The 25,822-nt window shown below is 41.3% G+C and overlaps 1 protein-coding gene across 3 annotated transcripts in view; it reads left to right on the top strand.

Annotated features, from left to right (window-relative positions):
* Positions 1 to 25,822, top strand: part of LAMA3 (laminin subunit alpha 3) — a 262,162-nt gene that overhangs the window by 122,635 nt on the left and 113,705 nt on the right. For 2 of the 3 annotated variants that reach the window (XM_032293185.1, XM_032293183.1), the window contains 9 exons: positions 1,095 to 1,194; positions 4,765 to 4,921; positions 7,452 to 7,584; positions 9,904 to 10,046; positions 12,214 to 12,311; positions 12,827 to 12,980; positions 19,854 to 20,014; positions 23,391 to 23,499; positions 25,431 to 25,528. In XM_032293185.1, the coding sequence (XP_032149076.1) occupies positions 1,095 to 1,194; positions 4,765 to 4,921; positions 7,452 to 7,584; positions 9,904 to 10,046; positions 12,214 to 12,311; positions 12,827 to 12,980; positions 19,854 to 20,014; positions 23,391 to 23,499; positions 25,431 to 25,528 (1,153 nt within the window). The remainder of the gene's footprint in view (positions 1 to 1,094; positions 1,195 to 4,764; positions 4,922 to 7,451; positions 7,585 to 9,903; positions 10,047 to 12,213; positions 12,312 to 12,826; positions 12,981 to 19,853; positions 20,015 to 23,390; positions 23,500 to 25,430; positions 25,529 to 25,822) is intronic. The other variant, XM_032293184.1, reaches the window with a different exon arrangement.

The raw sequence follows: 25,822 nt of genomic DNA, 5'->3' as shown, positions 1-25,822 counted from the left end.
ATAAGTTTAGCGGGCCTTGAGCAACGCACAGTGTTGACGGACAAAGATGGTCCGAATGACATTTCTTCTGAGTTTGTCATCTTTTTTTTTTTTTTTTTTTTTTTTGAGAAGAGTTTAGTTTTTTTTGCCCAGGCTGGATCTTCACTCACCGCAACCTCTGCCTCCCAGGTTCAAGTGGTTCTCCTGCCTCAGCCTCCTGAGTAGCTGGGATTACAGGCATGTGCCATCACACCTGGCTAATTTTTAAATATTTTTAGTAGAGACAGGGTTTCTCCATGTTGGTCAGGCTGGTCTTGAACTCCCGACCTCAGGTGATCCACCTACCTTGGCCTCCCAAAGTGCTGGGATTATAGGCATGAGCCACCGCACCTGGCTGAGTTTGTTGTCTTCACACAGACTTTCTGATGGAATGGCCCTGAAACATTCTGTCTAGAGAATTTGACCAATCATTCATTACATTGAAACTAGTAAATTGCAAGTGAGGCTGTTTCTGCATTTCTGCCTCTCTTCTACCAGCACACTGTGGGTTTAATTATAAAAAACATAACTGGGATGGGAGGGCATCTGTTAGTTTTATAAATGACATCAAGTTTTGGTAATTTTAAAGATATATTATCAAAAATGCTAGCAGCAGATTTTGAGAGAGAGCATTGTGTTAAGTAATGAAATTGCAGGAACAGCTGCCCCACAAGGCTACTCTTGAATCTCTAGCTCAGCCCCTGGTTAGCACCTGGTCTTTACAACAGCACTGTTTCTAAAGTGTGTTTACCCCCGGGCTGCTGTCGTTTTTGCACTGACAACAGTGTTTGAGCTGGCCTACAGTAGCTGCCTCCAACTTAGAAGCAGACTTTTGGAAAGACGCAACATTTTAATTTTGTTTTTGTTTTGGGGGTCGAATTTGGTTTCCAAGTGCGGACATACTATTTCAGTTTGTGAGTTTCCTAGACCTCAAACACCAGCCAGATAGATGTGGCAGAGGAAGGAAGGCAGGTGCTGTATCACTGGGCTTGTTGTTTTCCCTTCTCATAGAGCGGTGGAGGCACTCAGTGTGGAGATGGTTTAAGGGGTAACTGCTGCCATTTCCTGGCTTTCAGGGTGTCAGTGTGACATCGGTGGGGCGCTGTCCTCCGTGTGCAGTGGGGCCTCCGGGGTGTGCCAGTGCCGGGAGCATGTCGTGGGAAAGGCTTGCCAGTGGTGAGTTTCGCGTAGGCTTCTTCCCATGTTCACAGTGTGGAAGACGGTCTTAGGCATTTCTGCCTGTGCTACACTCTGGTAAAGAGAGAAACAGCCCTACGAATCAAGGGCAAGGGAAGCTGTCCTGTGTCACTTGAAATCTGGACACTTTTGTGTGAGTTGTTTAAAACAGGAGATCACTTTGCCCATAAGCCTGTTCCACTGTGTAGACAATGGATCACGTTTGCCTGAAAGTTCCCACAAGTACAAAAACCAGGTGGGCAAGACCAGAGCTGGAAGCATGAGGTGGTTCTCAGGGCCCAACCTCCATGTGCCAGTTGGAGCAGGAGGAACCCACAGATAGGCTCACTCCAGGGACAGAGCGAATAAGAGGAGGGAGGAACACACACCCAGGTCCCTGGGCCAATAAGAGAGGGAATGAGAGGGGGCAGTGCCACACACCCAGGTGCTCAGGCCAATAAGATAGGGAATGAGAGGGGGCAGTGCCACACACCCAGGTGCTCAGGCCAATAAGAGAGGGAATGAGAGGGGGCAGTGCCACACACCCAGGTGCTTAGGCCAATAAGATAGGGAATGAGAGGGGGCAGTGCCACACACCCAGGTGCTCAGGCCAATAAGAGAGGGATTAAGGGGGGCAGTGCAACATACCCAGGTGCCTGGGCTAATAAGGTTCAGTTCCTGTTTCCCCCTTGGGATCCAGGAGTGAGGAAGTAGAGAGGCCAAAGTTGTTCCCCAGGGTTGCTGTGGGGGTAGGGGCAAGAAAATTTAGAAGTGGGGAAGAAGTGCTTTGTCTCATGCAGAAGAAGGTGACAATGAACTATAGGAGCAAGGAAATAAGGTGGAGATTGAGACTGGGGAACTGTGGGAACTATGGGTGGTATTGTTCTGTCTCTTAAACCATTATATTTCACCATTTATAAATATTTTGAAACCATGGTGTTTCATCCATGATTTTTCCTCTGTGGAGGGAAGAAAAATAACTTCTAACTCTCAGGTACTTTCACTACTTGTATTAGCAACAGATTTACAAAGAAATCTTTTATGTTATGAAGGTAAATTGTATTTAGCCAGGTGATTCTCTCTTTTCTCTCAACGTTTCCAACATTTGAATTCTAAAAGTCAGAGCAGGCTGGGAGTGATGGTTGGAAGCTGTAACCCCAGCACTTTGGGAGACCCAGATGGGACAATTGCTTGAGGCCAGTAGTTTAAGACCAGCCTGAGCAACACAGTGAGATTCCATTTCTACAAAAAAGTACAATTAGGCAGGCACTGTGGCACATGCCTGTAGTCCTACCTGTTCAGGAGCCTGAGGCAGGAGGATAGTTTGAGCCCAGGAGTTTGAGGCTGCAGTAAGCTATGATTGCACCACTGTACTCCAGCCTGGGTAACAGAGCAAGACCCTGTCTCTAATCAAAAGAAAAAAAAAAAAGAAAAAAAAAAAAGAGCAACCCAGCTGCACTTTCCCTCAGCCTTTCTAATTGGCTGTCACCATGGGGGATTGGAGTAAAAGATTTGTGAAGAACGCACATCAGTAGGTGTGTTTTCCTGAAGAGCAGTGAGCCTCACCATGGACCAGAAGAGCTTTGTAAATACCTGCATAAAACATTTTCCTGCCTCATGCCTGTAATCCCAGCACTTTGGGAGGCCCAGGCAGGTGGATCACCTAAGGTCAGGAGTTCCAGACCAGCCTGGCTAACATGGTGAAACACTGTCTCTACTAAAAATACAAAAATTAGTCAAGCGTGGTGGTGCACACCTGTAATCCCAGCTACTCCAGAGGCTGAGGCAGGAGAATCACTTGAACCCGGGAGGCAGAGGTTGCAGTGAGCCAAAATCATGCCACTGTACCCCAGCCTGGATGACAAAGTGAGACTCCATCTTAAAAAACAAAACAAACAAAAAAAGCGTTTTCCACCTGTGTTTCACCTTGCTCTACCCTGGTGTTGATAAAGTGAGCTTCTCCCCTACTTCACCAGCAAACATTTTTTCTCCTTCCAACTATGTAGGTAATGGACTGATTTTCAGCATAAAATAATGCAACCAAATAGGAATTAGATTGCCCAGCCTGAGGCAAGACTTCACATGATACATGCACACATACATATGTCTTCAGTTTTAGAGCATGTCCTTGGATCTAGTGGTAAATGATAACTGAAATAAAGGCTAGCAAACCAGCAGCGTGGAAGCTGGAGCACCTCTTCTCCCACCTGACAATCTCGCGTCCTTTTGTACCAAATCCCCTACACGTTAGCTTGTGATTTTATCAGAGTATTTTTAGATTTTCTAACAAGTGTAGAAAGAATTCGTATTCACTTTGTTTTCTAAATAATTCTTGTGATAATAAATGTAATATATGTCCAGTGAACACATTTTAATAAGTTAATGAAAGTAAAAAGATAAAGAAAAATCTTCATTTCACTACCCAGAGATAACCTCTTTTTAATATTTTTGGTGTATTTTTTTCTAGACCTTGTCTGTGAATTAAAAATTAGCATTCTATTTTTTCACATAATTCGCATTCATTTCTTCACATCATATCATAAATATTTCCTATTATCATTAGTCTTCACATTTTAAATGGTCACATTATTTTTTATAATTTATTTCATAATTATACATTTATGTTGTTTCCAAATCTTCGTTGTTTTAAACATTCTTTTATGTTAATTATTTGACTATCTACAAAATCATTCTTTAGAACAGATTTCTGGAGGTAGAATTACTGAGTCAATGTGAATGAACATTTTTAAAGATCTTTGTAAATTGCTTCCAGAAAAGTTGTAAGCATTCCTAATTCTATCTGCAGTATAGGAACATGGCCTTTCATTTCCTTTAACAAATTGATCTTTATGGCATTAAACCCACTAAATCCAGCTTGTGACTGGATTGGCAAAGTGTGTGTTTTTTTTTTTTTTTTTTTTTTGAGAACTTTAAGTAGTTTGTTAAATACCACACAATGTTGGAATATTTTGGATACTTCTCTGTGCCTACCACAGCTGAACTCTTGAAAAGAATTCATTAATAGGCATACAGTTTAAGAGAAAACAAGGCAAAGAAGAGCCTTTCTAATGATTAAAAAAATACATATAGAGAAAAAATATTATCTTACTTGTAAATTTAGCATGTGAAATATTTTATGTCATATTCACCATTATACCTATGGTGCTTAGCAAGAGTGCCTAGCACATAGATGTTAATATTTATGTAGTGAGTGAATGAGTGTATGAATGAATGAGTGATTAAATAAATGGTAACCTAATTTGACTTCGCTAAATCATTGGGAACTATTTAGAACATATTAAAGGATGCTACCACTATGGCTTGTGCTAAATGATTTTCTTATCTTAATGCTTGGAATTAGGTGTGGAGTGTGTCTTATGGAATGTTTATGTGAGTGAAAGCAGTAATTTAGAGAAAGAGCAGGAGATCTCTCATTTGTCCTCTATTTAATGTACTCTGTCAATGTGGTGGAGTTCTTCAGTAGTAACTATTTTGATTAAAGGATGGTCAGATGATCCATGGACCTAACTTTCTGTATGTGTTTACGTGTTTATTTTTTATTTATAAAAGGCCTGAAGACAACTACTATTTCCCAGATTTGTATCATATGAAGTATGAGATTGAAGATGGTACCACCCCTAATGGGAGAGATCTTCGGTTTGGATTTGATCCCCTGGCATTTCCTGAGTTTAGCTGGAGAGGATATACCCAGATGACCTCAGTACAGGTATGCAACCCATAGTAAGCATCTTCATGGCCTAGTAGCCCAGATCCTTCCCCACAGCAGTCTCAGTGAGCCCCGTAAAAGGTGACCTGTTCCCAGAACTGACTCCAGGGTTCTTTTTCTCCATATTATGGGCTGGCAGTGGAGTTTAGGTTAAACCTGGGGTTTGGGGTAGGGCTGTATATTAACTGATAAGTATATGTGTGTATTTCACAGTTCATTGTTACTTTAATTTGGTTGCCAAATCAGAAAGTTAGGAATTAAAGAAAAACAGTGTTTATCTCTGGAGGTTTTTTATGAGAAGAGGGAAGTTTCCTAAATGACGTTAGGCTATACTAGAATGTGAGGGACAGTTTTCTTTAAAGCCATTTGTGGAAAACAAAAATGAGTTGGTTTAAGTAATTCCCATAAAGCTAGCGTTTCTAATTTTTGGCTGATTTTTTTTTAAACTTTGACTTGCTATGTACATAGAAGCTAAGATAAATGAGTGTTAGTGCTATTTCATTTTTTCCATATTTCTCTTTCCTTCATTCTTCTCTACTGTATCCATCTATCTTGGTTTTGTATTCGAATGAGTAAGGTAATTTACACATTCTTCATTTACCTTCAGAACTTATAAGTCTCACTACTTATAACTAAAAAATTCTGTAGGCCGGGCACAATGGCTCACACCTGTAATCCCAGCACTTTGGGAAGCTGAGGCGGGTGGATCACCTGAGGTCGGGAGTTTGAGACCAGTCTAACCAACATGCGGAAACACTGTTTCTACTAAAAATATAAAATTAGGCGGGCATGGTGGCACATACCTGTAATCCCAGCTACTCAGGAGGCTGAGGCAGAAGAATCACTTGAACCCAGGAGGCGCAGGTTACGGTGAGCCGAGATCACACCATTGCACTCCAGCCTGGCAACAAGAGCAAAACTCTGACAAAAACAAAAAAATTCTGTATAGATATAGTCGTTGCATAGTTTTGTCCTCAGAATTTCTTTTTGAGGTTGATTTCTTCGAACTGTTTCTCAGTGGAGAATTTAGAATATGAGAGGTAAATTGACAATCATGGTAACACAGTATTTGTCCTTAGCAGATCCAAGACTGGTACTTGCTGTTGCTACCTCAAATCAGCCTGTAGAGAAGCTGGGACAGGACCACAGTTCTCTCAGACCGCCCCACCCCCTCACCCCCGCACTGATTCTAACCCTGCTTTTTGCCTGGCCAAAGTCCCCTATCCAAGCTGCCTTTCCGAAATAGTACCTAGGATCTTAAGATGCTTCACTCTTTCCCCCCACTCCCCAAATACAATTATTTAATTTCTTTAGTTCCCTGATATTACTTCATTATTAAGAAAAAAAGCAATAAATTCCATTGAGTCATAATAGGATGTGAATGACTGACAACCCAAGCAAAATGTATACCTTCTCACCAGTGCTGAATAGCTGGTGGACACAAAGGAAGTCATCTCTAATGATACATTTTCTGAGAAAGTTATTTTGGTCAGAGAACCTTGGTGGCGTCCCCAGGATCACCACTTACTTTACTTTGCTCCTAATACATTTTTGCATATTTATTTTCCACCTGAAACTAACACTTCAAGATGAATTCAGACAAATTGCAAGGGTCAGCAGGAGTTCCTCAGTGTGGGTAACCTATAGCTCCTGCTTCCAGAGCAAGTGATTCTAAGCAAAATCAGTCTTTATTGTCACCAATATCTCCCTTAACAGATATTCCCTGCCTTTTAACCAAAGGAGTTGGGGGAAAGACCAACAGAACCGCTGATTTGGGAATTTCCAAGTTTCATGAAGTTTCCTTGGGCCACAGCCCAACTGGACATAGAGTCAGTGGTTCAGAATTAAAATAGCCTACCCTTTCCTCCAAGAGCCCAGGCTCCACAATGTTTACAAAATACTGTGTGAGCCCAAGCCCTGGGAAACACAGGACCCCTTCTTCTGGGTTGAAAAGCCATCATTTCCCTTGCATATTTTAGTTACATTCAGATGTTACCATTATTGTATTTGGAGTCTTTAACCTTTCCCTGGCCACCATTGGTTTCTGTGACCATTTAGACTTCATGTATGTGAAGCGCACTCTGAAGCAGTCTCTCTCTGGGTGTGAAATAATACACCCTCCTTTCCTTCTCATCTGCCTTTTTATTTTTCCTAGCCAGTGGTGGTTGCTCTGTCACTGTGGCTTTCTTAAACTAGTCCATCTAATACTCCACTCTGTCTGCCTGATCACAAAAAGGTCAAAAGAGGATCTCAGTTGCTGAGGGAGTGCGTTTTCACTGTAATTTTGATTGTAAGTGATTTTAATTCATTGTTAGGTTTGCCTGTTTCCATCTTTCACTAGCTATTCGGTGCTTGTTGACTGAGTGTGAGAGAGTGTGTGCGTGTGTGTGTGTGTGTGTGTGTTTGTGTACATTACAAGTTCAGTAGTGACACTTGAACAGAATAAAGTCACTGTTTGGCTATATGTCTTTTAACCTATTTTTTTTTTTTTTTTTTTTTTTTTTGCTTTATGGCCTTTCGGTGTTTTCAGAATGATGTAAGAATAACATTGAATGTGGGGGAGTCAAATCACTCCTTGTTTCGCGTTATTCTGAGATACGTTAACCCTGGAACCGAAGCAGCATCTGGTCATATAACTATTTATCCATCCTGGGGTGAGGCAAGTAGGTAAAATTTCAAGCCTCTTTTCAATTAAGAAATAAGTAGTGAAACACTTTCTCTGATTTTCACAAAGTTGATCACCCTTAGAAGATGTCAAGCCTGGCTCATGGTCTGGTTATACAGTTCTCTAGGTACTCTATCATTTATTACTGTTCATTCTCTAAACAATCACTTACGTTCTGCTATTAAATTTGTCATTAACTCTCATTTAAAAAATAGATATAACAACCTGTGTACCTTGGCTGAACCCCATGGGTTATGATGTCTTCACTGAACAGAGCTGATTTATAGTTCATTCATGGTGAAGTGGGTGTCACCTTTTTGGTGTTACCTGAGAGATTTTGGCCTGCCGTCCTAAATTCTTCCATTGTTTCAAACTAACCAAATAGTCAGAGGAGAAATGGGTAAGGATGGGGATTTTTCCTATGAATTCTGTAAAGCACAAAGCCCAAAAGAGCTCCAGGAGGGAGCTGCAAACCTGACTCAGGGGTGAGAAATTCCCAAGGGCAGAGGGACAAGAGAAGAGAGCATAGCCTCGCCACAGGCAGAGAGAAGTCCTGGAGGTGTGTTCTTGAAGGTATAAGGGCTTCTACCTGTCCTGGAAACAGATTCCAACAAGCATTTGGAATTTTACAAGGATGCAAAATGGCACCAATGGAAATCTAATTTAGGATCAAGATGTGTACCATCTTTGATAAGTGTCCACGGTTCATTCCGAATGAGGGAAGAAATGATGGCATTTCCAAGTTGTGTCAGCCCAGCTTGCGTGGCTGGAGGTTGATTAACCCATAGAAGGAACTAGCAGGCTTACTTCGTCATTTACGAGTACTTTAGCACCCGTTTCCTCACATCATAAGAACTTTGCAAACGGAAGAGTTGAAGAGAAAACAGAGCTGAGAGGTTTAGTAAATTGCCAGGCACAGCTGGATGTTTGTAGACAAAGTCTTCAGACTCCAAACTCTTAACAGGCCCCTCTGCCTCCTACATGACAATAACAGCAGCAGTTTGCCCTCTGTTAGCTCAGATAGTTGGAATACATTTTGCTTCGTTTCCTTGTCCTCCTGGACACCTTTCCCCTAAGTCTGAGTTGGGAGCCCCAGTTATGTTATGTCTTGTGATAACTTGTGCCTCCTCCCAAATACCAGTGTCCAGACTGTGCCACATTCTCCACGTTCTCCTGTCTGCTGGTACTTATTGCTCACTTCTCCTGTCCTCACCAGCAGGGAGCAAAGGCCCTGCTTACTGTGTTTACTGCCTTGTCACCAGAACTTAGTTCCAAGCCTGGCACGTAGTAGGCCACCATCAATTTTTGTAGAACAAGAGTGGACACGAGGATTTGGAGAAGATAATTGTTTGGAAGAAAAAGAAGTGTCAATTGAACTCAGATGCAACAGTTTATTTCTTTCTGAATCTCTTGCAGAAGGTCCTCCTTTTGTTTAATGCAGAAGAAAATGTATTTTGTCCTGAAAACAGACAGTGAAGCTTTTTCTTATGCGTGTTCATTAATAAAAATTAAAATGTAAAAATCACATATGCTGTAGTCCCAGCTACTTGGGAGGCTGAAGTGGGAGGACTGTTAGAGCTCAGAGTCTGAGGCTCTCAGGAGCTATGATTGCACCTGTGAATAAGCACTGCACTCCAGCCTGGGCAACATAGTGAGATGCTGGCTTAAAAAAAAATCACACACAAACAAAAATGGAAAAAATAATTTAGTAGCTAATGTAATATGTTGAACACTTACTATAGGCAAGGAGCTTTCCTAAACTGTTTATGAGTATTAATATATTAATAGGTTAAACAATTATTCATAATCCCAGTGTAGATAGCATTGCTAACATCTTTTTTTTTTTTTTTTTTTTGAGACGGAGTTTCGCCTTTTTTACCCAGGCTGGAGTGCAATGGCGCGATCTCAGCTCACCGCAACCTCCGCCTCCTGGGTTCAGGCAATTCTCCTGCCTCAGCCTCCTGAGTAGCTGGGATTACAGGCACACACCACCATGCCCAGCTAATTTTTTGTATTTTTAGTAGAGACGGGGTTTCACCATGCTGACCAGGATGGTCTCGATCTCTTGACCTCGTGATCCACCCGCCTCGGCCTCCCAAAGTGCTGGGATTACAGGCTTGAGCCACCGTGCCCGGCCGCTAACATCTTATCAATGTCTTTCTAGCCTATTTAATAGATATGCATTTGCGTAGTACCATTTTTAAAGATAAGATCAGTAAATCTGATCAGTACGTATCATCGTTCAAAACTGAGTGTCTAAAATCATAACACTGACTAATAGAAAAAGGCCTTAAGCAGTTCTTTGTATTTCTGATAGGTGCTGCTCAAAGCAAAGAGATCACCTTCTTGCCGAGTAAGGAGCCAGCCTTTGTCACCGTCCCCGGAAATGGTTTTGCAGACCCATTTTCAATCACCCCAGGAATATGGGTTGCTTGTATTAAGGCAGAAGGAGTCCTTCTGGTAAGACTTAGTTCTGAATGGAGAGCTCTTGTGGGATTTTTCCTACCTCAGAAATGGTTCCATCCAAGACTGTAACCCATAGCGATCATAAAATATCAAAATCATTAGTGGTTTTAGAGACAGGAATTATTCAGCCCCAGCCGGAGGAAGCTGTGGTGACATTTGCCATCAAATGACATAGGAACCAACTTGAAGTATCTTTTGTATCCTTCCAGCTAGCTTCTCTTGGACAAATATATATATATATATATATATATGTAGTCTCATGAAGACTCTTAAGTTATCAGAACAAATTCAAAGCCATCATGAGCATGTGGCTTCACCCTTCCAAAGCTTGTTTGGGATTTTCCAGCATGAGTCAGAAGTATATCTAAAAAAATAAGCCTGCCTGGAGATTGTGTAGAACCAAGTAAGAAGAACCTAGAAGACAAGAAGATAGGAATTTCAGTAAAGTTCCTGAGGGTGGAAAGAGAAGCAAGAGGCTACAGGAGCCACTGCTTCTCCCTGACACTCTCTCCGCTTTCTTCTGCGTTAAACCTAAAGCAGGTGTATTCTCAGCAAACAGATTGCCTGCAACAGAGAACTCCTTATTCGGGAAAGGCTATGTCTACGAACACCTAATAGAATAGCCAGAGGAGCCATGGGGTGTTGGAAGGGTGAAACCTGCTGTTTCAGACAGCCCTTTTTGCTATGTGCTTTAAGGTTTGCTTTGCTTCATAGCGAGGTCTTTTCGAAATAAAGTCCTAGGGGAAAGCTTGGTCCATGTTCCCAGAGTAGAAAACATAAAGCTTTTCCTTCTGGCACGACCCTGTTTATTGACCATGTTAGCAAATGTTAGGCAAGTCCCTTAATTCAAATCCTGCCTCTTCCAATCCTACCAGTTGCTTCTTCCACACAGCAGGGAAAATACTGCTCTTAATAGTTCCTTCCAAATCTGGGATCTTACAGGGATAACATGAAGGTTTGCGTTATCCATTCAAGACAGCAAAGGAAGATCAGGAGATCTCTGTTCTCCTTGTATCTTCTTAGTAGGAAGCTTTATTGCTTTTAAAAAAAAAGTTCAAGAATATTTCACAGATGGTAGGAATGAGGCAGAGGAAAGTTCCATTGATATCAGTAATGGCTACAAAGTTGGACTCATGGAAAGTAGAAGTTCATTATACAAGTTACTATTTGGGCATGGAAGATGCCTAATGACATTTAGTCTGTGCAATTGTGTAGTAATTCATATATATGCCTCCATATTATAATCCCATCATCTCTAAAACTATCTTATTGTGTGTCTATTATCAACCATCACTGCTGTAGTTCCTGTTAGAGTATAAAGTCGTGAGGAGAGAGGAGACATGGTCCCAGACTCAGCGAACTTACTAGTAGAACAGTAACCATTTTAAAATTTCAGCTTACTGAGTCCCCTGAGCCACAATCTCCTACTTTTCCTTCCTATGGATTTCTCTCTAAGGAGAGAAAAAGCCTTCTGGTGTGTGTATGAGCTCTTCGCAGTCGAAGCAAACATTCCCTCTTGTCTTCCCTCTGTAGATGCGAGCTGCTGCTAGAACGGCTGCGGACTGTCAGTCATCTACATCCCAGAAGCCTGGGGCTCTGCTCTTCCCTGAAGAGCTGCTTAGCTGAATTTATGCTGTGGGCTTCGTTTGGCACACTCAGTGGAACATGTTCTTCCTCTCGTTTCTTGGGACAGGCAGTAGGCCAGTTCCATTCTGTGAATCACCAACATCACAAGGCATCACTTTTGATACCATGCCATTTGAGCGTTACTCGGGTGTGGGAGTAGAAAATGATCCACATTCAGTGTTCTGTACTGGTGAAGGCAATCAGCATTTCCACAGAACATCACATCAATTGACAATGTATAATCTTTGTTAATTTGTGAATTTATAAACAACCCAGGAGAAAGAGTAAAATTTCTCCTGAAACTTGAAGAATAAAAATGTTCACACTGACAAGTTTCTCTCTGATACGTAAAGAATCTTCGATGAGTGGTTCTTTGTGTTTTGGTGGGTCAGGATGAAGAACAAAGCGGTTGATATGGAGAGTTTAGTGACTTCAGCTGGTTATTATTGATTTAACTAGCATGTTTGATTATTTTATAGTCAAAGCAGGGCTACCATCAAAATGAGTGATTCTCCTTTTGCTCTTTATTTACTAGGATTACCTGGTACTCCTTCCCAGGGACTACTACGAAGCCTCTGTGCTGCAGCTGCCGGTCACAGAACCATGTGCCTACTCAGGATCACCCCAGGAAAAGTCAGTATGGGGCAGATGGTGCAGCCGCATCATTGGGGTCCTCTAAATTAGGAGCCTTTAATGCAAACTTTCATGAGGTGTCTCAGGACCACTCCAGCAGCACGATGCTCAGGATAATTAGTTGTGATCTTCCTCTGTGTCTTACTTGTGACCTTCAAATAAGAGTCACAAAGCACTTTGCACACCATAGCTGGCTTAGTTAGGAGTGGCTGCCACCCTCGAGTATGTGGGAATGTTGGCACATGCCCAAGTAAATGCCCTCAAGGTCAGTCCTGCATCCGGTGAGAGGAAGAGCTTAAAATAGAACCCAGGTTTATGGACCTTTGTTTCTTCTCTTCCCCATGTAGTTGAAAATTTATTGCTTAATTATTGTAACATGCTTAATAAGAGTTTGTTGAAGGATGATGAATGAATGAGTGAACTGAATGACTAAGAGTCTTTGGGGAGGTACTTTGATATTCTGTTTGATGTTTTCACTTGTAACTATTGATTTTGTTGTTTTGTTGTTGTTAAAGTTGCTTGCTCTACCAGCATTTGCCAGTCACCAGGTTCCCCTGTACCCTGGCTTGTGAGGCCAGACACTTCCTGCTTGATGGGGAGCCAAGACCCGTGGCAGTGAGGCAGCCCACACCTGCACACCCCATCATGGTGGAACTCAGTGGAAGAGAGGTGGGGGAGCCTTTTATTTATTATCAAAGTTATTACTACCTTCCCACCTGTGTCTGCTGAAAACACTTGGCCACAGTTGCTTCTCAAACTTGGGGGAAGCTGGAAGAATTTCTCAGAGGTGTTTATCAACATATGCTGAATTATCTGATTTGGAGTGGGGCTGGATGGTACACTACATGGAGCCATGTTCAGGCTGTTCTTTGAGCACTTTCTAGACATGGTGGGAGATGTGGGTAGCCATAGAAACCTTTCTTTTCGATTATCTGGATTTAGAAGGGGGCTTCCTGTTCTCCCTGATTCAGGGCAAGATTTCTCTTAAAAGACAGATGAGACTCAATCCAGTAAGCCTGCAGAAATGACACAGCTTACCCTAAAAGGATACCACACTCACTCACTCTTCAACCTAACAGCTGAATTCCTTAAGCTCAGAATCCGGAACTTCTACACCCCAGGGCACCTACCGCATGGCGTGGAGGACAGGTTACTACAGGTCTTGGTATTACTTTTCTTCCAGGAGTTCTTCAAACTTCAGAACCAAATTTAAGATCATACTGATTTAATATTTGAGTTAGAGCTATAGGTTATCAACCATAACAATAAGAACACACAACACTTCAAAATGAAGACACTGAAAAAAACTTCCTTGACTATATTTTTGTTCTTTGCTTTCTATAACATCTCTGTTTTATCCTTTTGAGGAAAATATTCATTTGGGGGATTACATTTGTGGGATGAAAATATATGTGGAATTAATTATAACTGAACATTTAGATGTGTACATATTTGTAAACTACATTTCTATCATTTCGAAGGTAGCAGTTAATAAAATATTCATTTTATTAGAATTTTCATTCTACAAAATAATATATCCCTGTTGTAACAAGTAAAACAACATAGATATGCATAAAAAACCTAAATGATCTTTCCTCTACTCCATTCTAATACTAAGTTCGATGTATCCCTCCCTACCCATGCTATGTGTGTATACACACATGTATGTATATAGGTATGGGTTTATACATACATATATACATAAAAATGCACATACACACACACATATATATACACAGATATGTGTGTGTGTGTGTGTGTGTATGTGTGTGTGTGTGTTCCTTAGACAACAGGATGTAAGATTGAAAAGGGCTAACCCCCAGGAAGTGATGCTGGTGATTCATCAAGGAGGCTCTAACCTCTGGTTTAGCTCAGAGCTACAGCACAGAGCTAGTCAGCAGGACCTCAAGACTCTTTTACAATACAGAAATATTTTATTTCACTATCTCTAATTTAGAAGTTATCCAGCTTATTGATTCAATTTAATTTGTACTTTTAAAACTTTCCTATTGGCTGTTTATCATATTTACTTTTTCTTGTCTTTCTGCCAGTTTTTGTTTCAAAACTTCCTGTACTTTGAAGTGAAAGTTACTCCTTCATTTATCTTTTTAGTATACTAAAGGCCTTGGAGCCAGGTGATTTCAGAATACAGAATTTTTAAGATTTGAGAAAAGTTAGCATCTCCAGTGAGGTCTAAGATAATATCCCATAATCAAACAGGTTAATATTTCTTCAGTGAAAAGCATGAATAGGCTCACCTAGTGAGACACATACTGACTATATACATAGACTTATATCAGTTTAGGTCAGACTTTCCCAGCAAATGATCGTTGGTTAGATTAGGTTTGCCACCAAAACAGTTACAAAACCTATTTTCTTTTCAGAGTTCGGAGATGTCAGATCATGGACCAGTATATTTAAAGTCTTTGTCAGGTTATCCCATAAAATTCATCTCATCTGAAGTGAACTCATCTTCTGATTGATGACTTTGTTACCTGTCTTTCTTAATATTCTATTTCTTTATGTGTTTTGAAATTTTGTGTACAGGCTTATTGGCTTATTTTGAATGAAAGGTTTTTATCCTCTTCTTCTGTCACATCTGTTTCAGCCTGGTAGTTTTGCACCGTCTTACCTGTCCACTGGATCCTTAGCCCAGGAGCAGGCATTACAGTGTGCCTTCTCTATTGTTGTGACATTGAAGATAGCACAGATTCAGACACTGACCCCATGAATGGCTTAGCTCAGTTCTTGGTCATGAAGCCACATATTTGAGTTTTGGTTCCCAAATTCTATAGCTTCTTTTAAAAATTTATTTATTTTTATATGTTTAGGGGTGTAAGTGTAGGCTTTTCTTTCTTTCTTTTTTCTTTTTTTTTTTTCTGTTGTTGTTGAGACAAAGTCTCGCTCTTGTTGCCCAGGCTGGAGTGTAGTGGTGCAATCTCATCTCACCGCAACCTCCACCTCCTGGGTTCAAGTGATTCTCTTACCTCAGCCTTCTGAGTAGCTGGAATTACAGGCACGTACCACCATGCCTAGCTAATTTTGTATTTTTTAGTAAAGACAGGGTTTCTCCCTGTTGGTTAGGCTGATCTCAAACTCCCAACCTCAGGTGATCCGCCTGCCTCTGCCTCCCAAAATGCTGGGATAACAGGGGTGAGCCACCGCGCCTGGAGAAGTACAGGTTTCTTACATGCATATATAACATAGTGGTGAAGCCTGGGTTTCTAGTGTACCCATCACCCAACGTGAACATTGTACCTAGTAGTTCTTCAACATTCACCCCCCTCTCATCCTCCCACCTTTCATAGTCTCCAGTGTCTGTTACTGAACCCTGCAAGTCCGTAAGTACCCATCATTTAGCTCCCATTTATAAGTGAGAACATGCAGCTTCTCATATCCATAACTCAGGAGGCAGATTGGAAGCAATTTTTAAGCTTCTCTTTTAATTTGAACATCTTTATCTTCAAAAAATGTGCCCGGATCTGGCCACCGTCTCTTGCCACCGTCATGTTTTGTTGTTCTGTTTACTCTGCCTGAGCTGAACTGCTGACCAAGATAACCTGCTTCCAGACCTGGAGGACAACAGGCTTGTGACTTCAGTTCCATTTGGGGTTTTCTTTAATTTACGTTTTATCATGTATTTACTTTTGATTCCAAGTATATCTTTTTGTTTTTCTTTCGAAGTGTTTTATCCAGAGTTGCTGTCTCTTGGAGCAGAAGGGGTATAGCAAATGTGAATTCTCTGTGCCATCTGAACCAGAAGTAACCCATCTTTAAAAAATGCTAACCTATTTCTATTAAAATCCTCCTCCTCTCTCCCGCAACTCCGCCATTGCACCATACTCCTCCCCTTCAAAACAGAACTCCTCCAAAGGATTGTCTACACTCTCTGTTTCTAATTCTTTATGCCCCACTCGCATCTCAACCCACTACAGTCTGGCTTTCACCTCCCACTCCATTAAATTTTGTTTGCCAGGTTTCCAGTGAGATTTTTGTCACTAAATCTGATGGATATGGTTCAGTCCTCATCTGTTTAACATCTCGACAGCTTTCCATGCCTGATGGACACTCCCTGCATTCCCAAGCTCTCTCTTGTTTTTCATAATTTCAGAGCTGTCTTAATAATTTAAAAATTATCAACAACCTGGTTTTCTTTCTACCTCTCTCATCACTTCCTCAAAATATCATTTGCAGGCTTATCCTCTTCTGTCTAGCCATTAAGTGTTAGAATTTGTCAAGGCTCAGTCCTAGGCCTTATTGCTCTATGTTCTGTCTCAAGGAGTCTCATCTATGGCAATTGTATCAGACCCACCTCCACACAGATACCTCCCATGTTGGTATGCCTCGTCATACCTCTGCTTTCATATGCAGACCAGCAAGTCTGCCTTCCTTCCTAACATCGCCTCTTCGATGTTTCAAAGCAATCTCAAATTCCGTTTCAGTATTCCCTACCTAAGTTAATGCCATTACCATCCATCTACTTGCATTCTTATGGTCATTTAGGACTTCTCCCATTCTTTCCTCCACCCAAACCGATCCATCCATGAGTATGCATCCCAAACTTTTCTTGGCATTCTCCTTCTTTCTCTCTTGTCCAACATCCAATCATTTTTGTGAGAATCTCTGTAGAAGCCTCCTAATTAGCCCACCCACACCTGCTCTGCCCATTGCACCTCTCGACCTGTTCTCCAGGCTGTAGCCAGCACTCACATTCTGATGGGAATATTTGATCAACGCTTGTTGCTCTTAGGATAGAGACAAAGATTTTAATATGGCTTATATGTCTGCCCTTTCTACCTCCCAATTTTGTTATACCCCCGCCTGCTCTGTTTCCCTGTTCCTCTGACCTACCTTCAGTCTCTTGGGCTTGCATTATATGGGACCCTATAGCGTCCTCTGTTGTATGTAGCCTCCAACTGTAAGCCGTTCCCTCTACCGAAACACTCTTCTTTCCCTACGGCCTGATTGTCTTCTCCTTGTCCTCCACGCTCACCTAAGTTGCTGCTTCTTCAAGGAAGCCTTCCCTTCTCCCTTATCTCCTCAACTAGCTCAGTCCCCTGTCTTATACCTCTGCAGAGCATTTGTCACATGTAGTTTTATGCTGTATTTGTCTAGTTATCTAATTACTTGATGCAAGTCTGTCTGAGGGAATGACTGCCTTGCCTCCAATTGTATGCCTATCACCTGGCTGGTGGACGGGCATAGCGTAGGTATTCAGTAGTAGTTTGCTGATCAAATCATTTGAATCCTCATTTTGTCATGAGACATGTTACTTACCCCTTTTAGTTTTGTGTGGGCAGCAGATTTGATAAACCCACCGTCTACATCATTATCCTGAAACACTAATAACTAGTAGAGGTCAGTTCTGTGCCACAGAACCAGAAATATTCCTCCAGTTTGACACTGATTCCATTTAAGTTCCTTTTGTAAAGATAAACGATACACATAAATAATCACAACAGCAAACAGTAAAGTTTCTGTTTGCCATCTTTTATATCTTTTATCTGAGTTTCTCAAACCTGACGTTTCCCATCAAATGTACCTTAAACTCCTCAAATAAGTCTTCCAAAAAGTAATCCATAAAATTTAGAGTGGAAAGAGTAGGAGAAATTTATAATAGAGTACAAGATAGAACTTGCAGCCAATAATAACTTCTGGGAGAAAACCTGACACCTCATCGACCTGTGAGTGCTTTGTGGTGGGGTCGTGACAGTCAAGTTCTTGTTTGGAGATGCCCAGGGGTGAAATGCTGGCAATAACCGCTCCACGTGGTGCAGCTGCAGAGCCTTATCTCCCTCTATAACATAGAGTCAAAACTGGTGTGGACGAGCCACATTCCTTCCCGAGGGGAAGTGTTTCTATTATTTAAGTGACAGAAAAAAAAAATCACTGTGGAAAATAGCAGTTATGCGGTTCAGAGCCGTTCAGCAGGAATACCAAATGTGAATTTCCTAAGGCAGGGAGGGGGAGGACCATTTTAATTAAGTGTGGTAAAGCTTGCCTGGGCCTGAGCTTGTGGGCGGAGGTGGGTTACACTGCTGAGGAATACAGTTGTAATATTGGTTCAGACATTAAATATGCAAACACACTTTGACCCAGCGATTCCACTTCTAGGAATCTTACAGAAATAGTAGCATTAGGATATATGTGTGATGATCATATAGCATTATAGGTTTTAGGGAAAATTAAATACAACCTGTGCCCCTCAATATGGGATTAAATCGTTTTATATTCATACTAGAGAATGGTAGACAGCTATTCAAAAAATGAAATATATTTGCATGTAAGTATATTTGCATGTATATATTTTTGCAATAGACACAGAAATACCATTGAGTAAAAAAAGCAAGTCATGGTAAAAAGCAATAATCACAATTGTAATCATAATATATACATAGTGCTTATTGTATGTCAAATACACTTCTGAGAGCTCTATATGTATTCACTTAATCCTCAGAACAATCTTGAGGGGGAGTGCTATTGTTATCTGCATTTTACTAAGGAGAATGCTGAAGCATACAGATACTAAGCAACTTGCACAAGCTCACACAGCTGGAGGCTGTCTGATTCCAGACCCCAAGCTCCTAACCAGTAGGTGATATCAGGGGAGGGCACACTTTTTCTGTAAAGGGACATAGTAAGTATTTTTCATTTTGCAGGCCCTGTGGTCTCTGTCATCGTAGCACAAAAGCATCCTTAATTGCCTACTATGATCACAGGTTTTTTTAACAAAACAAAACATGTGTGTGCATATTGGGGCATAGAAAATGGTCTGGAGGCTGGGTGCAGTGGCTCACACCTGTAATACCACACTTTGGGAGGTCAAGGCGGGCAGATCACTAGGTTAGCAGTTCAAGACAAACCTGGCCAACATGGTGAAACCCCATGTCTACTAAAAATACAAAAAATAGCTGAGTGTGGTGGCAGGCACCTGTAATCCCAGCTACTTGGGAGACTGAAGTAGGAGAATCACTTGAAACCGGGAGGTAGAGGTTGCAGTGAGCCGAGACCGTGCCATTGCATTCCAGCCTGGGTGACAGAGCGAGACTCCATCTCCAGAAAAAAAGAAGAAAGAAAAAGGTTTGGAAATATGAAAACTATTAACAGTCCTTATCCCAGGAGCAGGTGTGTGTGTCACTTTTACATTACTTCCCTTAATACTCATCAGTACTTCGTTTTTACTTGAAGTTTTAGAATGTCTTTTACCTTGGGAAACAAGCAGCAAAATCATTTCTGGGTAGAAAGAGTAGAAACCTCTCTAAGTAGGGCTGCCAGATTTAGAAAATAAAAATACAAGATGCCCCATTAAGTTGTCCAAATAAACAACAAATAATTATTTGTTATTTATTTCCATTTAAAATGTAACAGGGCACCGTGTGTTTTATCTGGCATCTCAACCTGTAGGATGTTATTTCTTACTTGGATGACATATAAAAATACTTCCAGGGTGTCTTCTGGGCTCTATTTTCACAGTGCTGATGCAAGTGTGGCCAGTACATGTCACAGCTGGATCACAGTCTGTCTGCTTGGCCTCTCTGACAGGTGGAATTGCATCTGCGGCTGCATGTCCCACAGGTTGGCCGCTACGTGGTTGTGGTCGAGTATTCCATGGAGGCAACCCAGCTGTTTGTGGCTGATGTGAATGTGAAGAGCCCCGGGTCTGTTCTGGCAGGCCAGGTGAACATTTACAGCTGCAAATACAGGTACTCAGTCCCACCATGGGAATTCCTCTGTAAAGGAGCAATGAGGAAATCTGCCTTGGGAACGTTGGCTGTTATTTGCATTGGGAAGTTGTTTTCTTTTTGAGGCAGCTCTAGCAAGCAAGTGGCTAGCTGTGTGGTCCAACGTCATCACCAATGTGAGTATTGGGAGTCCTCTCTATTGGCAGCATAAAAATGTGGCATTTTCTTTTTTTCTTTTTTTAATTGCATTTTAGGTTTTGGGGTACATGTGAAGAACATGCAAGATTGTTGCATAGGTACACACGTGGCAGTGTGATCTGCTGCCTTCCTCCCCTTCATCTATATCTGGCATTTCTCCCCATGCTATCTCTCCCCAACTCCCCACCCCACACTATTCCTCCCCTATTTCCCCCCAACAGACCCCAGTGTGTAGTGGTCCCCTCCCTGTGTCCATGTGTTCTCATTGTTCAACACCTGCCTGTGAGTGAGAACATGAGGTGTTTGATTTTCTGTTCTTGCGTCAGTTTGCTGAGAACGATGGTTTCCAGATTCATCCATGTCCCTACAAAGGACACGAACTCATCGTTTTTGATGGCTACATAATATTCCATGGTGTATATGTGAAAATGTGGCATTTTCTTAAAAAGCTATATGATGTACTTAGCAATTTGGCTCAGATCCACATGACACAACACAACCTCTTTATTTGATTCTCTATCACTCAGGTATGGTGCAATGAACTTGCTACTCTCAGCTCAAAGGCTGTGTCAAGTACCTGAGTGCATAGCATAGGGAAGAAGACTCCTTCTCAGTAATGTTACGGGGTGCACACCTACCTTTGCAGCATACCTTCAGGACTGGGGATAATTAATACTTGATGATTGTCACGTGGAAAAAAAATTGACGAAGGACTTCAAAATTTGCCCTGATGAAGTTCTTCTCTTCCAAGCGCACTGACTGACAAGGGTTTATTAAAAATGGTTTTGTTTGCATAATATTTCAAGACGCATGCAAATGTTCAGAGCATGCTTTAATTAAAGAATCAGCATAAGGGTGTTTCCACATGAAACTAATTGTATAATAAACAGCACTGGAAGTCAGAGTCCCTTGAAGCAGCAGATGGAGTGCTGCGGTAAACCCATCCAGTTCTTGGCCAAGGCCTTGAACATTGTGTTACCACTACTTTCATGTTGCTTTTTGTCAAACCCAAGATGACCTGAAGCAATGGACATTTTCCCTGTTGTGAAAATGGAAACAAACAAAAACTTATCCAAAGAGCTACTTTTAGTAGCTTAGAATGGAAACTTTTATGAGAATTGATCAAATGGCTATTGAATCAACATGATGCCCTCAGCAACCGTAAACAAGCAGCTGTGGCCTTTGTCTTTGGGTGATGATAGAACCAAACAAGGTAATTGTATTTGGCTTTTTAACAGGAGCACAAAGTGGGCCTAAAGAGTTCCCTGGGGATGTTCTGTCATTATCTGAAGGCATGAGCTGCATCTATAGATAAAATCAGCAACCACTGGAATGTCCACTCCCAAATGGGTGGGTTGCCAGCTCACCTGAGGCCTGGAGACTGTTAGCCACAGGGCCTGGGGCAGGGTTTCTCCATGCTCATGTGTCCATGCCCACCCACTTGTTCAGCTCTCTGCTCCTTCTACCTCCAGATCCCATGGCTTGACTATTGTTGATCAGGATACAAAGTAGAGATGGCTAAGGGGGCAGGAAGAAATATTCCTAATAACCCTGGTGATTCTGAATCCTCTTAGAAGAGCTCTGGGAATATGTGTGCCGAGGAGAGGAGAGGAGTGGTTTAAAAAGCAAAGAAAGAAAGGAACCCTTTCTGGACACCATTGTGGTTGTTTCACGACCTAAGTCTGAATGGAATTATTGAGAGTGAACTGCATGTCAGTCTGCAGATCACTCTGGCTCTGAACATGATGACACCAAAGTCCTGCTGTAGGAGTTTTTATCCTTAGAAACGTGGAACGGCATGGTTTCAGACTAGGAACCACTTTCATTGTGTTTAACCACTCCACGGAAAGTCCTGTTGTATTTTGTCATATGGCTAAAATATTTGCCGTTTCGCTTCGTTGTCTGTCATGTGGATAAGTGAAAATGAACAGGCTACAAGGATGGGAGTCCAAAAAATATGGTGCAATTGGAAAATATTTGACCCATAAAAACCTATGAAAGGCCCCCTCAGCATTGCAGCATCTCCTGCTGAGGCTTGAACTTTTCCCAGCATTTCTCAAGTGAGCTCTAACAATGTTAAAAACAACAACAAAAACAATATCCCAGCAGAATAGCAGTGGTGCTAATAGAAATACCACTTTTCAAAGTAGTCCTGTGATAAATCTAATCTGCTCTCCATAAGAGAGATGATCGTTAGTGATTAATCTGGTTATTACTTAGACTATTTCTTAGGAGGAATTTAATATAGAATAAGGATAAAACTAAGTGAGTCACTTAATATATTTAACCCTAGGATTATGACTAAATCCAAAAGAATGTGTTTTAGTGGACACACACACACACACACACACACACACACACACACACTAACATTGGGAAACAGAAAGCAACGGTTTATTAAGTTTCTAATATATACCACAAACTGGGCTTGGCTTTTTGTATAACTTATTTTAATTCTCACCAAAAAAAAAAATTGCCTAAATTATTTCAGCTGTTTCTCAGAAGTAGTCCTTTGGTTTTAATGTAACACCGGTTTCAAATTATATTTACAGACAGAAAATTTACAGCCAAGTATGAAGTCAGAAACATTACTCCAAAAGTACCTCCTCTAAGGGTTTTACCATTAGAGTTATTTGATTCAAAACTGTGAGCTTTTAAATGTCCCTGAACTCTGTATCTCACTTGATGTGTTGGAGGGAAGAGATACTACAGGTAGAAATGAAGAAGGAAGAAGGAGGTCCAGATGGGGTTTTGGAAGCAAACTCGGGGTCTTTCCATGCTGGAGGAAGGCCAGCATGCTCACTGCCTTGGTGTGGGATGGTGGCTGATAGGCTGGTCGGTGACTTCAATCGTGAATAGTCCCAAGAATGTTGGCTGTGTCTTAGAGATCTGCAGTTGCTTACCCGGGGGCCCTTTCTCTCGAGAACTAAACCTAGTACTTCATCAAACCAAGTAGAAAAAGCACGTGGGACCCTTAGCCCTGAGAGGTACAATACTGGCCACAACGGGAAGGTAGAAGGTTCTTTTCCCCATAGAGATTGTGAGCTGCATCCCTCTTCAACTCATCATGCAGGAAAATTCACTATAGTTCATTACGTAATAAATAGATGAAACCAAAGAGCAATCAGCCACCCCATAAGGATGTGCAGAATGAGGGTAATGCCGGGAATCAGGCTCAGAAAACTGTTTTCTCTTGCAGCGTCCTCTGCCGGAGTGCTGTGATCGATCACATGAGCCGCATCGCCGTGTATGAGCTATTGGCAGATGCAGACATTCAGCTCAAAGTGCACATGGCCCGATTCCTTCTGGTATGCTTCTGTTTTGCCCATTGAATTTTGGAAGCATTTTGCTGATATCTTTATTTTTGTAAAGCTTAGTAACATTTTGGCTGGAGTTGCATTACTCCTGTAACCTGAAAGAATTGCCACTTTAATGTTTACTCTTCCCATCTAGAACCTGACTTGCCTCTTCATTTGTTTGAGCCTTTTTGATATGGCCTAATAAAATTTAATCATCATATTTAAGCACCTCTCACAAAATCCTATTACATTAATTTTTATTCATTTCTGCTATTATAAAGAAAACATCTTCTGTTATTATATTTCCTAGTTTATCATTCTTGCCAGAGTTTAGAGATGCCATTGGCTATTGTTTATTTTCTTTTCTATCTTACTATTTTATTGTCATTTTATTATCTCTATTAGCTTCTTGGTAAATTTTATCAAAACTTAAAACTTACAATTACCTAGTTTAAAAAACGGTTTCAGAAAGAATATCATTCAGTTAATCAGATATGTATATTATAAGAGTTAAAATATCAAGTGTGGCAGATTAAATAATCTTCATGCCCACCCTTGTAATGGCATGACTTGAACATTGAGGATTATGATAACAGAGGCAGTGGGATTTGGCTAGAAAGGAAGGGGCCAGATTTACAATGAATATCTCAGGGAATTTAAGATTAAGCGTGAAGCAACTTCCTGTAACTGCTGATACTACACATGCATCACATTCTGGGAAATGCCAGGCCAGCCTGTACTAATGTGTTTTAAATATTTGTGCCTGATAGTATTAAAAACTTTGAGCTTGCTCTTAAGAAGAAGCTGGAATTCAGTTTTTAAAAAATTATAATTATAAAATTATGGCTCCTTCTTAAAGCATAACAATCCAAGGGAATCTAACCTCTTCATCTTTTGAAATTACAATGGAGCTGAATCTTCATTTAAGAATAAGTTTTCCCTTTCTGAAGAAGTCAAGTGCCATTCAGAGTCAAGGCTGGCTAGAACATAAGCCTCATGAAGGCAGGGGTGTTGTCCATCTTGGACTTGCAAGACCCCCTAGTTTCTGTGGTATTCAACAAAAATGTTTGTTGTTGCTGCTGAATAACTTTGCAGTCAAGCTGGTAATACAGTTTTTATTTAAAATGAAATGTATTGATCAATTAATGACTAAGTTTCTTGTGTGACTCAAAAACTAGCTCTGGAGACTGTTGCTTCAACAAAGGCCAAATGTGCCTGAAATAGGAGTCATCCTTCATTAAGAAAGGTAATTTCTAGCAGTGGCAGCCCTCACTTTGAAAGGCAGGCTCTCTGGCCACAGCTGCATCCCCTCGCTTCGTCCCAACCCGCCTAAAGAGCCAGGATTGCCGCAGGGCAGGAGAGAAAAAACAGGCACTGAAAGAGTAGTTTCTGAGCTTTCTTATGGCTTTGTTCTCAGTTCTATTTATGTAAGTATTTCAGCAGTAATTCAGTCAGTAATCCTGTAAAATGGTAAAAAGGATTTGTTGCACATACTGATGCCTGAGGACATGCCATCCGCAGTATTTACTACTTTAAAATAATGATTAGAATTACTATGGATAAATCCTTTACTTAATAGCTTTTTTTAAAAAGTATGCACTTTGGGAGGCCGAGGCAGGCGAATCACAAGGTCAAGAGATTGAGACCATCCTGTTCAACATGGTGATACCCCGTTTCTACAAAAAATACAAAAATTAGCTGGGCATGGTGGCACATGCCTGTAGTCCCAGCTACTTGGGAGGCTGAGGCAGAAGAATCGCTTGAATCCAGGAGGCAGAGGTTGCAGTGAGCCAAGATCGCACCACTGCACTCCAGCCTGGCGACAGAGTGAGACTCCGTCTCAAAAAAAAGTAGAAAAAAAGAAAAACAGCATGTTTGGCCATACCACTGGTTTTGCTGGTAACGGCAATGTGCCTTTGTGCATTGTATTTGCTCAATAGCATCAAGTTTGTATCATACCCATTGAAGAATTCTCAGCCGAGTATGTGAGACCGCAAGTCCACTGCATTGCCAGTTACGGGCGATTTGTCAATCAAAGGTAATATATTTCCTTCCTGTCTCCCTGTTCATGCTCTGAGTGATACTGGGATGAGTATAAGGCCAAAAATTTATACTCAACATCAGAAATGATCACAAGCCAAGGTGATAAAGTCTGGTGGTGGATTTAAAACAGAAAGAAAGAAAAACCAGTTAAATAATTTACCCCAGCATTCTTTCCAGAATTCCATAATATCAGAAAGCTGACACAGGAACAACCAGGGAAATGGTTAAGCCTACCCCTGGAGGGCAGGAACCCTGAGTTCTATTCTGAGCCCTTGAAAAGAATCATTTT

Source organism: Sapajus apella, unplaced genomic scaffold (assembly GCF_009761245.1).
Source record: "Sapajus apella isolate SASKATOON/1434 unplaced genomic scaffold, GSC_monkey_1.0 scaffold29, whole genome shotgun sequence".
Classification (NCBI taxonomy): Eukaryota; Metazoa; Chordata; class Mammalia; order Primates; family Cebidae; genus Sapajus; species Sapajus apella.
This window is presented reverse-complemented; position numbering and strand designations above follow the sequence as displayed.